Source organism: Salmo salar, chromosome 15, assembly GCF_965601325.2.
Source record: "Salmo salar chromosome 15, fSalSal1, whole genome shotgun sequence".
Lineage (NCBI taxonomy): Eukaryota > Metazoa > Chordata > Actinopteri > Salmoniformes > Salmonidae > Salmo > Salmo salar.
The window spans coordinates 4,676,084-4,688,480 of record NC_138305.1 but is presented as its reverse complement, the minus strand read 5'-3'; the positions used below and the strand labels follow the sequence as shown (position 1 = coordinate 4,688,480).

General features: G+C 42.8%; 1 protein-coding gene across 1 annotated transcript; it reads right to left on the bottom strand.

Annotated features, from left to right (window-relative positions):
• Positions 1-9,577: 9,577 nt before the first annotated feature.
• LOC145860857 (perforin-1-like) lies at positions 9,578-12,099 on the bottom strand. Its single transcript, XM_082961563.1, has 3 exons — positions 12,015-12,099; positions 11,394-11,594; positions 9,578-10,363 (listed from the first exon to the last, which is right to left on the bottom strand). Exons 2-3 carry the CDS (start codon positions 11,550-11,552, stop codon positions 10,103-10,105), a joined length of 420 nt encoding a protein of 139 aa, XP_082817689.1. The 5' UTR covers positions 11,553-11,594; positions 12,015-12,099; the 3' UTR covers positions 9,578-10,102.
• Between the last annotated feature and the right edge of the window lie 298 nt (positions 12,100-12,397).

The following is a 12,397-nucleotide window of genomic DNA, read 5'->3' as shown; positions in this document are numbered from 1 at the left end:
TCTCTCTCTCTCTCTCTCTCTCTCTCAATTCAATTCAGTTCAGTTTCAATGTAAGGGCTTTATTGGCATCGGAAACATATGTTTTCAATGCCAAAGCAAGGGAAGTAGATAATAAACAAAAGTGAAATAAACAATCAAAATTGTACCATAACACTGAAAGATAAGATGGGTATGATGCGTTGGGTAGGTTAGGGGGAGGTGAGAGGTGAGGAGAGGGTGAGGGATGGGTGTGTGTGATTAGAAGTGTGGTGACGTTGGCATGGGGGGGTCTGTGTAGTCTTTTAAAAGAGTGGGCAGTTTGAGACTGTGAAGAGAGACCGTCTTCAGAGAAGAGGTATGACCTGGACCTCACATGATGATGATTATTATTATTGACATTATCATCATTATTATCATTAGTATCAGTATCCACTCCTTCTCCTCCTCCTCTTCCTCCTCCTTCACTTCCTTAGAATGTGTCCTCTGATCACACATCTGCTTCCCTTTGTTTCTCTCTCTGTTTTTCTCTCTGTTTTTCTCTCTGTTTCTCTCTTCGTTTCTCTCTCTGTTTCTCTCTGTTTCTCTCTTCGTTTCTCTCTCTGTTTCTCTCTGTTTCTCTCTTCGTTTCTCTCTCTGTTTCTCTCTGTTTCTCTGTTTCTCTCTCTGTTTCCCTCTCTGTTTCTCTCTCTATTTCTCTCTGTTTCTCTGTTTCTCTCTGTTTCTCTCTCTATTTCTCTCTGTTTCTCTGTTTCTCTCTGTTTCTCTCTCTGTTTTTCTCTCTGTTTTTCTCTCTGTTTCTCTCTTCGTTTCTCTCTCTGTTTCTCTCTGTTTCTCTGTTTCTCTCTCTGTTTCTCTCTGTTTCTCTGTTTCTCTCTCTGTTTCTCTCTCTGTTTCTCTGTTTCTCTCTCTGTTTCTCTCTCTATTTCTCTCTGTTTCTCTGTTTCTCTCTGTTTCTCTCTCTATTTCTCTCTGTTTCTCTGTCTGTTTCTCTCTCTGTTTCTCTCTCTGTTTCTCTCTCTGTTTCTCTCTCTATTTCTCTCTGTTTCTCTGTTTCTCTGTCTGTTTCTCTCTCTATTTCTCTCTGTTTCTCTCTGTTTCTCTCTGTTTCTCTCTCTATTTCTCTCTGTTTCTCTCTGTTTCTCTCTCTGTTTCTCTCTCTATTTCTCTCTGTTTCTCTGTTTCTCTGTCTGTTTCTCTCTCTATTTCTCTCTATTTCTCTCTGTTGCTCTCTGTTTCTCTCTCTGTTTCTGTCTGTTTCTCTCTCTGTTTCTCTCTGTTTCTCTCTCTGTTTCTCTCTGTTTCTCTCTGTTTCTCTCTCTGTTTCTGTCTGTTTCTCTGTTTCTCTGTCTGTTTCTCTCTCTATTTCTCTCTATTTCTCTCTGTTTCTCTCTGTTTCTCTCTCTGTTTCTCTCTGTTTCTCTCTGTTTCTCTCTGTTTCTCTCTCTGTTTCTCTCTCTGTTTCTCTCTCTGTTTCTCTCTGTTTCTCTCTCTGTCTCTCTCTGTTTCTCTCTGTTTCTCTCTCTGTTTCTCTCTGTTTCTCTCTCTGTTTCTCTCTGTTTCTCCTCTGTTTCTCTGTTTCTCTCTCTATTTCTCTCTGTCTCTCTCTGTTTCTCTCTCTATCTCTCTCTGTTTCTCTCTGTTTCTCTCTGTTTCTCTCTGTTTCTCTCTGTTTCTCTCTGTTTCTCTCTCTGTTTCTCTCTCTGTTTCTCTCTGTTTCTCTCTGTTTCTCTGTTTCTCTCTCTATTTCTCTCTGTTTCTCTGTTTCTCTCTCTATTTCTCTCTGTTTCTCTCTGTTTCTCTCTGTTTCTCTCTCTGTTTCTCTCTCTGTTTCTCTCTCTGTTTCTCTGTTTCTCTCTCTATTTCTCTCTGTTTCTCTCTGTTTCTCTCTGTTTCTCTCTCTGTTTCTCTCTCTGTTTCTCTCTCTGTTTCTCTCTGTTTCTCTCTCTGTCTCTCTCTGTTTCTCTCTGTTTCTCTCTGTTTCTTTCTGTTTCTCTCTCTGTCTCTCTCTGTTTCTCTCTGTTTCTCTCTCTATTTCTCTCTGTCTCTCTCTGTTTCTCTCTCTGTCTCTCTCTGTTTCTCTCTGTTTCTCTCTCTGTCTCTCTCTCTCTCCCTCTGTTTCTCTCTCTGTTTCTCTCTCTGTTTCTCTCTCTCTCCCTCTGTTTCTCTCTCTGTTTCTCTCTCTCTCTCCCTCTGTTTCTCTCTCTGTTTCTCTCTCTCTCTCCCTCTGTTTCTCTCTCTGTTTCTCTCTCTCTCCCTCTGTTTCTCTCTCTGTTTCTCTCTCTGTTTCTCTCTCTGTTTCTCTGTATCTTTGTTTCTCTCTCTGTTTCTCTCTCTGTTTCTCTGTATCTTTGTTTCTCTCTCTGTTTCTCTCTCTGTTTCTCTCTGTTTCTCTCTGTTTCTCTCTCTGTTTCTCTCTCTGTTTCTCTCTGTTTCTCTCTGTTTCTCTGTTTCTCTGTCTGTTTCTCTCTCTGTTTCTCTCTCTGTTTCTCTCTGTTTCTCTCTACTTCTCTCTCTGTTTCTCTCTCTGTTTCTCTGTTTGTTTCTCTGTCTGTTTCTCTCTCTGTTTCTCTGTTTGTTTCTCTCTCTGTTTCTCTCTCTCCCTCTGTTTCTCTCTCTGTTTCTCTCTCTCTCTCCCTCTGTTTCTCTCTCTGTTTCTCTCTCTCTCTCCCTCTGTTTCTCTCTCTGTTTCTCTCTCTCTCTCCCTCTGTTTCTCTCTCTGTTTCTCTCTCTCTCTCCCTCTGTTTCTCTCTCTGTTTCTCTCTACTTCTCTCTCTGTTTCTCTCTCTGTTTCTCTCTCTCTCTCCCTCTGTTTCTCTCTCTGTTTCTCTCTCTCTCTCCCTCTGTTTCTCTCTCTGTTTCTCTCTCTGTTTCTCTGTATCTTTGTTTCTCTCTCTGTTTCTCTCTGTCTCTCTCTGTTTCTCTCTCTGTTTCTCTCTCTGTTTCTCTCTGTTTCTCTCTCGTTTCTCTCTGTTTCTCTCTACTTCTCTCTCTGTTTCTCTCTGTTTCTCTCTGTTTCTCTCTGTTTCTCTCTGTTTCTCTCTGTTTCTCTCTCTGTTTCTCTCTCTGTTTCTCTGTTTGTTTCTCTCTCTGTTTCTCTCTGTTTCTCTCTCTATTTCTCTCTGTCTCTCTCTGTTTCTCTCTGTTTCTCTCTGTTTCTCTCTGTTTCTCTGTCTGTTTCTCTCTGTTTCTCTCTCTGTTTCTCTGTTTGTTTCTCTGTCTGTTTCTCTCTCTGTTTCTCTCTCTGTTTCTCTCTCTGTTTCTCTCTGTTTCTCTCTCTGTCTCTCTCTGTTTCTCTCTGTTTCTCTCTCTGTCTCTCTCTGTTTCTCTCTGTTTCTCTCTGTTTCTCTCTGTTTCTCTGTCTGTTTCTCTCTGTTTCTCTCTCTGTTTCTCTGTTTGTTTCTCTGTCTGTTTCTCTCTCTGTTTCTCTCTCTGTTTCTCTCTCTGTTTCTCTCTGTTTCTCTCTCTGTCTCTCTCTGTTTCTCTCTGTTTCTCTCTCTGTCTCTCTCTGTTTCTCTCTGTTTCTCTCTCTGTTTCTCTCTGTTTCTCTCTCTGTTTCTCTCTCTGTTTCTCTCTCTGTTTCTCTCTCTGTTTCTCTCTGTTTCTCTCTCTGTTTCTCTCTCTGTTTCTCCCTCTGTTTCTCCCTCTGTTTCTCTCTCTGTTTCTCTCTGTTTCTCTCTCTGTCTCTCTCTGTTTCTCTTTGTCTCTCTCTGTTTCTCTCTGTTTCTCTCTGTTTCTCTCTCTGTTTCTCTGTTTGTTTCTCTGTCTGTTTCTCTCTCTGTTTCTCTCTCTGTTTCTCTCTCTGTTTCTCTGTTTGTTTCTCTCTCTGTTTCTCTCTCTCTCTCCCTCTGTTTCTCTCTCTGTTTCTCTCTCTCTCTCCCTCTGTTTCTCTCTCTGTTTCTCTCTCTCTCTCCCTCTGTTTCTCTCTCTGTTTCTCTCTACTTCTCTCTCTGTTTCTCTCTCTGTTTCTCTCTCTCTCTCCCTCTGTTTCTCTCTCTGTTTCTCTCTCTCTCTCCCTCTGTTTCTCTCTCTGTTTCTCTCTCTCTCTCCCTCTGTTTCTCTCTCTGTTTCTCTCTCTGTTTCTCTCTCTCTCTCCCTCTGTTTCTCTCTCTGTTTCTCTCTCTGTTTCTCTCTCTGTTTCTCTCTATTTCTCTCTGTTTCTCTCTCTGTTTCTCTCTCTGCTTCCCTCTGTTTCTCTCTCTGTTTCTCTCTCTGTTTCTCTCTCTGTTTCTCTCTGTTTCTCCCTCTGTTTCTCTCTCTGTTTCTCTCTCTGTTTCTCTTTCTGTTTCTCTCTCTGTTTCTCTCTCTCTCTCCCTCTGTTTCTCTCTCTGTTTCTCTCTCTGTTTCTCTCTCTGTTTCTCTCTGTTTCTCCCTCTGTTTCTCTCTCTGTTTCTCTCTCTGTTTCTCTCTCTGTTTCTCTCTCTGTTTCTCTCTCTGTCTCTCTCTCTCTCTCGTTTCTCTCTCTGTTTCTCTCTCTGTTTCTCTCTCTGTTTCTCTCCCTCTGTTTCTCTCTCTGCTCTCTCCTCTGTTTCTCCCTTTGTTTCTCTCTCTCGTTTCTCTCTCTGTTTCTCTCTCTGTTTCTCTCTCTGTTTCTCTCTCTCTCTCCCTCTGTTTCTCTCTCTGTTTCTCTCTCTGTTTCTCTCTCTGTTTCTCTGTCTGTTTCTCTCTGTTTCTCTCTCTCTCTCCCTCTGTTTCTCTCTCTGTTTCTCTCTCTGTTTCTCTCTCTGTCTCCCTCTGTTTCTCTCTCTGTTTCTCTCTGTTTCTCTCTGTTTCTCTCTCTGTTTCTCTCTCTGTTTCTCTCTCTGTTTCTCTCTGTTCTCTCTCTGTTTCTCTCTCTCTCTCCCTCTGTTTCTCTCTCTGTTTCTCTCTCTGTTTCTCTCTCTGTTTCTCTCTGTTTCTCTCTGTTTCTCTCTCTGTTTCTCTCTCTGTTTCTCTCTGTTTCTCTCTGTTTCTCTCTCTCTCTCCCTCTGTTTCTCTCTGTTTCTGTTTGTTTCTCTCTCTGTTTCTCTCTTTACTTAATTTTTTTTAGTATTTACATTATTAACAAAACACTGTTCAGTAGCCCCCATGGTCACAGTCAGGTTACAGGATTTTACTCATAGGTATTGCACATCAGGCCTACTGTAGCCTATAGTTTCAATATGGTGGTTTTATGTATGTCGATGTTGCGGTTTGTTGATGTTATTCATCTGCTCTGTATGATGGATATGAAGGGTGGCAGTAGCCTATAGGCTAGAGAGTTGGCCAGTAACTGCAGGATTTTTGGTTTGCTGTAATCCCAGGACTGACCTGGGTAAATCTGGCGGGATTGAGCTGGGACCAGAGGAGGAACACCACTGCTGATAGTGACTTTGGGGGAAAGGACACCTGTTGTTGCTGACCTGCTTCTGCTGTTTTCTAGCCTGTATCATAGGATGTGTACTTGTAGGCTACTGGCGCTCCTGTCCAGGGGGTGTACTTGTAGGCTACTGGCGTCCTGTTCAGGGGGTGTACTTGTAGGCTACTGGCGTCCTGCCCAGGGGGTGTACTTGTAGGCTACTGGCGTCCTGTTCAGGGGTTGTACTTGTAGGCTACTGGCGTCCTGTTCAGGGGTGTACTTGTAGGCTACTGGCGTCCTGCCCAGGGGGTGTACTTGTAGGCTACTGGCGTCCTGTTCAGGGGGTGTACTTGTAGGCTACTGGCGTCCTGTTCAGGGGGTGTACTTGAACATCAAGCTGCCTCAGTCACATTACAGAGACAGGAGATGGGCTCCTGCCTCTATGGGCTGGTCTGGCTTAGACAAGACTTACTTTTCCAAGGCTTAATTTACTTACTATGAGAGGATATGTGTTTTGGCCTGTGATAACCCCGTAATCACCCTCAATATAGTATCGTTGCTTGGCCCCTGTTGTCACCCAGCTGTTGGAGGAAAGCCTTTTCTCACAGGCGTACCCTAACCTACCTTTCATTATGTAATGAGACCATCTCTGTTAACCCGGGCTTCATCCCAAATTCCATTTGGAACACGACAAAGATTTCAGTTCAAATCCCTGTTTGCCACGTAGTATAGGGCGTTGCCGTCTCATAGCCAGCACCGTGGACGCTCATTGGCTGAGACAATGCTTGAGAACTGACCATTTGTATGTTGCTATCACCTTTAGAGTGGAGGGGACTGAAGGGACTGTACAGTATGTTATGTTTAAAGGGGTAGAATGTACAACATTCAGAGGCTACAAGGATGAGGTAAAGGACAGCTAATCCATCTTTCTATCTCTTAGGATCCTTGCCCTGCACCTTGTACACTTAGACCAGGTGGGGTTTGTACCAGGTGGGGTTTGTACCAGGTGGCCTATCCTCCAACAACATGAAGAGACTTTTTCCATGTTAAGTCAAGGGGCTAGCTCTCTCCAGTATCCAGAAGTAGCAGTATCGCTGGATGCAGAGAAAGCTTTTGATAGAATGGAATGGCATTATGTGTTTTATACTCTCTCTAAATTGGGCCTGTTATTATGCAGTGGATCAACCGCTGGTTGACTTGGAACATACAAGATGAACTGGCACAGAGAGACAGGAAACACAGGAATAAATACACTGGGGAAAACAAGCAACACCTGGAGGGGGTGGAGACAATAACGAGGACAGGTGAAACAGATCAGGGTGTGACAGCAACGTCTGGTTCCATATCTCTGTCCTCTTATCTACAACAACGTCTGGTCCCATATCTCTTAGTCCTCTTATCTATATCTACCACAATGTCCCATGTCTCACCCCATCAGCTTTCTCATTCTCCTCAGACCTGAGCTGAAACCTAGACCACTCCTTTCATCTAGAACAATGTCTATTACTGTAGTCAACACCCTCAACTAGACCCCTCCTTTTAAGGAACCCATCTTCCACTACAACCACAGTGTAGGTCAGAGGTCTTCAACCTTTTCTGGGATTAGAGCTACTTAAAAAAATATCTAATTTTCAAATTTTCTAGCTTTCAAATAGGCACATTGTTCTCTTTTTTCTCTCCCCTGCAACTCTTCTCCAGGTCCTTAGTGAGAACTTGTTCTCAACTGGCCTACCTGGTTAAATAAAGGTGAAATATAATAAATAAATAAGTAAAAAGTATGTTTCTGTTCTGTCAATATACCTGGTAAAATAATGGTTTATAAACAACTCAAAGGCGAGCCCTATAAATCTGTCATTTCCACCCAAATTCTATCTTATATTTTCGAGCTGTAGATTAAATGTGATGTCCATGTTACAGCTTAATTTTTATTTTATTTAACTAGGCAAGTCAGTTAAGAACAAATTCTTATTTACAATGATGGCCTACTCCGGCCAAATCTGGACGACGCTGGGCCAATTGTGCACCGCCCTATGGGACTCTCAATCACGGCCAGTTGTGATACAGCATGGAATCGAACCAGGATGTGTAGCGATGCCTCTAGCACTGCCTTAGACAGCTGCCCCACTCATTATCCCTAATTCACATCAGAAAACAATTTTATTTAGGTCTGAAAGAAAATTTGGATTTTCTTGTGTAATTCCCCTTTAATTGCGCATCTGGCCCTTTAATTGCGCATCTGGCCCTTTAATTGCGCATCTGGCCCTTTAATTGCGCATATGGCCCTTTAATTGTGCATCTGGCCCTTTAATTGTGCATCTGGCCCTTTAGTTGCGCATCTGGCCCTTTAATTGCGCATATGGCCCTTTAATTGTGCATCTGGCCCTTTAATTGTGCATCTGGCCCTTTAGTTGCGCATCTGGCCCTTTAATTGCGCATATGGCCCTTTAATTGTGCATCTGGCCCTTTAGTTGTGCATCTGGCCCTTTAGTTGTGCATCTAGCGAGTGAATGTCTAGCGATTCTTTGGTACTACTGATGCTCCCTTCACCAGTAGTGGTGCGTGGGTAAAATCACTGGGGAAACCAAGCCAGAAAAAAAGCCATATTACAACCTATGTGTTGTGATAATTGTGTTGTTTGCTCTATAACCTCTTAATTAATATGCCTTGCGACAGTGATATATAGGCCCAAAAGCCGAGACAATAAGAAGACAGAGTGGCAGAATACATTTAACCACACATTTGTTTTATCACAAAACCGAATAGCAACCTCTGTCCAGTGAAGTCCACAAAGCATTTTGCATGTACAGTAACAGTTACATGACCTACAGCACGGTCAAGCAAGTTAATGTTTCCGACATTTTCGGACCACTAAACAACTATAGAACCACAGAGAGTTACAGCAAGTTGTAAAGAAAACAGGAGCTGCCTCCACTATTCCAGCACCATTTCAACTTCAATATTTTAACATCATCAAATCACCTCTGCTTAGTCTAATACAGTGACAACTAAAAGATACCAAAAACAGTTTAGTTCAATCAACATAAGCTTAATATGATGTGTCCATGTTTCTGATTTGTGCGTGTGTGTGTGTGTGTGTGTGTGTGTGTGTGTGTGTGTGTGTGTGTGTGTGTGTGTGTGTGTAGAAAATATGTTGACTCATCCTACTTGTCGAGAAATGCCAATGCCATCCACCTCTTTCATGTTGATGAAATGGTCTATCACTCTGTCATACACACTTGTATTTTTTGTTGCCGTAGGCAACCTGACTAAAATGCTTGCGTGCTAGCCTAACTTTCTTTCATTTGCAACATTAGCTAGTTAACATTAGCCTTCTACATCTAGCTACATATTGCACTTCCATCCTCTCAGGCCAGGGGCACAATGCAGGAATTTATGGTTGGATCAGAATTTCCGTTATAATCATTGGCCAGTACGGAGAATTAAGTAAAACCACAAGTCCAAATCTCTATCTCCATCCATGGTTAATTTATGAAAGTGCCAATTTTAGTTAGCTAGTTAGCCACCAGAGGACAACAACACAACGATATGCAACAATTCAATTTCTGTCAATGACATTTTTCTCTCGATGTGATGTGACTGGAGTGATGTTTTTGGTGCACCAGGAACATTCACAGTTGAGCTCACTCAGTTTAGCGCAACGCTGATTGGCAATTTTTTAAATATTTTTTGGAAGGGATGCCAAATGCTCGCTGGCTTCCCTTGAATTCAATGCTACGTGGCGGCAAACAATGTTATACTCTTTAAGACCAGACACCATCAGATAGATGACCTACACATACAGAGAAAGAGGGGCGCTGTTTCACTCGCTCTTGTTTGTTCAAGCTGGCCTGAAATGTGTTTGGTACGCCCTGTTCCAACATCTTTCCATTTAAAACATGTTTCCTTACAGCACAAGAAGAATCCAGTTTAGCTATCTGTACATCTGGCCGGGTATACCAAAAATAGCTGAACATTCGTTGCAGGGGAAATGTTATATTATTTAATTGTTTACATTTTTAACTGTTGTGAAAGAGAACCAATGTTCTGCGATGCTGCCAATTAGTCATTATGACCATAAACAAACACATTTAGCTTAAAAGGTTTTCTTAATTTCTCTCTCTAGGAATTGTATTATTTTTCTCATAGACATTCCATTATCTCTAACAGAGGTTCAATTACCTTGTTGATATCATAATTCCAATGTTTTATTGACAATTTGTGGCCAAAGACTAGTCTCCACACTAAACATGGTAATAGACTATGATTGAAAAGATGTAAGCCTCATTGTCAAAACACAGTGAGTGACAGAGGACTGCTCTTTATGAGGAGAACCAATATGGCAGCTGCTGGCTTCAATGCATCTCGTTGGCCAATACATAGCATCAGCATCAAGGGTTTATAAACATCATTGGTAGGTATAGTAGAGGCTGGGTTCCCTGAGAGGAGGACCCTAGCATTCAGCTCAGGAGAATGAGAAAGACATGTAACAGATGAGGGGTCAGACAAGGGAGGAGGAGGTCTAGCTTCTCTAGCTGAGTATTGTTGGATTACAGTAGTTGATGGAGGGGCTCTATGCTAGGCTAGGGGCTCTAGGGTGTAGGAGTAGTACAGGGTCTACTGTAGGGGCTCTAGGGTGTAGGAGCAGAATAGGGTCTACAGTAAGGGCTCTAGGGTGTAGGAGTAGTACAGGGTCTACTGTAGGGGCTCTAGGGTGTAGGAGCAGAATAGGGTCTACAGTAAGGGCTCTAGGGTGTAGGAGTAGTACAGGATCTACTGTAGGGGCTCTAGGGTGTAGGTGTAGTACAGGGTCTACTGTAGAGGCTCTAGGGTGTAGGAGTAGTTCAGGATCCCGCCTGTCTTGAGGAAACATTGATGCTTCCAAGTTCCGTTCTTGATGGAGCGCTGGCAGGTCCCCAGCAGGTCGTCGGAGAGAATGTCGCTGTCGTACACCTCCAACCTCAAGATGTTGTTCTCACGGGCGTTGAGATAGCTGAACTCCTCCTGCCAGCTGGGGTCATGGTTGTTGTTCTTCACCTCTGTCCTCCCGAGAAAGCCGTAAGCTCTGAACACCTGGATAATAATGAGAATGATTATGATCATAGAGTTAGTTAGAGGAAACATCATGGATATAACCCGTTTGCCGATGAGGATACATTAGTGTATGCTAGCATTGCACAATGACTGGAATTCTACAGGTAACCTAGCATACCTAGCTAGCGTTAGCTTGAAAAACTACCTGTAACTTCCTTCATACGGCACGCAGAGGCATAAAAAATGGTATCGACGAGTTCATCTGACTCTGGGTAAATAGAAAATAGAATCTCCAGAATCTCGCGGTATCCCTTTAAAGTAGTCAACTGAGTGGGTATGGTCGTCACTAGTTACCACAGCCACAACGTCATGAACCCCACCTATTTCTACAATTTATCTTTGTAAAATTCAGATTTTAAACCCAACCCCAACCCTAACATTAACCTTAACCACACTGCTAACCTCATACCTAACCCTAACCTTAAATTAATGCATACTTTTTCTTTGTGGCTGTGGTATCTAGTGGAAACCAGTGGGTAATCCTATGGGTCGGGAGTGATCAGCCAAGGAGAGCTGATCAGGAGAGCAGATGATCAGCAGAGAGCAGATCAGGAGAGCATTGTTTCTTTCTTCAAATTAGGTTAACTTTAGCTTTAATGAAATTAATGACACACGATTTGGTTCAGGACTCCAGCCCTGCAGGTGGCAGTAAATTACCTATATAAGCTTTGTGAAAATTGACTACTAAAAAATGGAGATGGCCTTAATGGCGCTGCCCATGCTCAGATACAAAGACGAGTCCTCTAACTAACTCTATGAATTATGATATTAATGCTGAAAATGATCCTAATAATTTTTTACCTTTATTTAACTAGGCAAGTCAGTTAAGAACAAATTCTTATTTACAAAGACAAACCCTCCCCTAACCCGGATGACGCTGGGCCAATTATACGCCGCCCTATGAGACTCCCGATCACGGCCGGTAGTGATACAGCCCGGGATTGAATAATCCTAACATCACACATCAGCTATCATGGTGGACAGGTGACTCAGGTGAGGAGAGATTTACCTCGACGTAGGCATCAGGGGTCCCTAGCAGGCTGCTGTGCAGGTCAGTGGCATGGAGGTTGAACACCTTGAGGACCTTAGGTTCCTCTGCTGCATAGACCTGAACCACAGTCAGAACACACACCACCAGCAGGCACCACAGAAGAGAGGAGGAGGACATGTCCCTCAGTCAGATAGGGCTTGATCCGTGGAGGGAAGACAACTAGAGAGAGGGGGGATAGGGAGATGAAAGAAAGGAGAAAATATAAACACATCACCTGTTTCCCTAAGCGCATGTCACAGAGCAAGAAGAGCAAGAAAAGAGAGACATTAAAATACATAAATAACTGGAAGATAGAGGGAACAGGAAATATCAGGACAAGACCCACTGTTCACAGTTCAAAGTCTACTTCTGATTTACATTTGGTTGTTCGTTGGATTTAGGTTACATTGATTACTTTTTGCAAATTCAATCAGATTTCCACGTTGATACAAAGTCATCACATAGATTTTTGTATTTTTGTGGAAACAATGTTGATTCAACCAGTTTTTGCCCAGTGAGTTCTTTACATAATGTCAATTTTCAAATATAATACATTATAAAGTAAACTCTCGTTACATGACTCCTAAAAGGTCATAATACCTGTGTTCTGTAGAGTCTGGAGACGAGCGTCTGTCTGTCTGTCTCAGGGGGAAACAACCACTGATGGTTTTTCCTATACCCTCTCACTGTTTATAAAGACCTCGCCCGTGCATCCACAATACACCCTCAACATACTCCCACAACACAGATGCTTTGTCCCAAACGACACCCTATTCCCCACATAGTGCACTACTTTTGACCAGAGCCCTATAGATCCTGGTCAAAAGTAGTGCACTACTATTGACCAGAGCCCTATAGATCCTGGTCAAAAGTAGTGCACTATCTAGGCCAGTGTGTCATTTGGGACACAGTTAGAGGGCCAATGGAGACAGGTGGCCTGTTCTCAGTGATGTCTCAACCAATGAGATAACACTCTGTATTGC

Excerpts from the sequence above, each read along its gene's own strand:
- LOC145860857 (XM_082961563.1), bottom strand. The coding sequence starts at position 11,552 with ATGTCCTCCTCCTCTCTTCTGTGGTGCCTGCTGGTGGTGTGTGTTCTG. Across the intron at positions 10,364-11,393 it reads CCCCTGATGCCTACGTCGAG|GTGTTCAGAGCTTACGGCTT; the intron begins GTAAATCTCTCC and ends ATTATTATCCAG.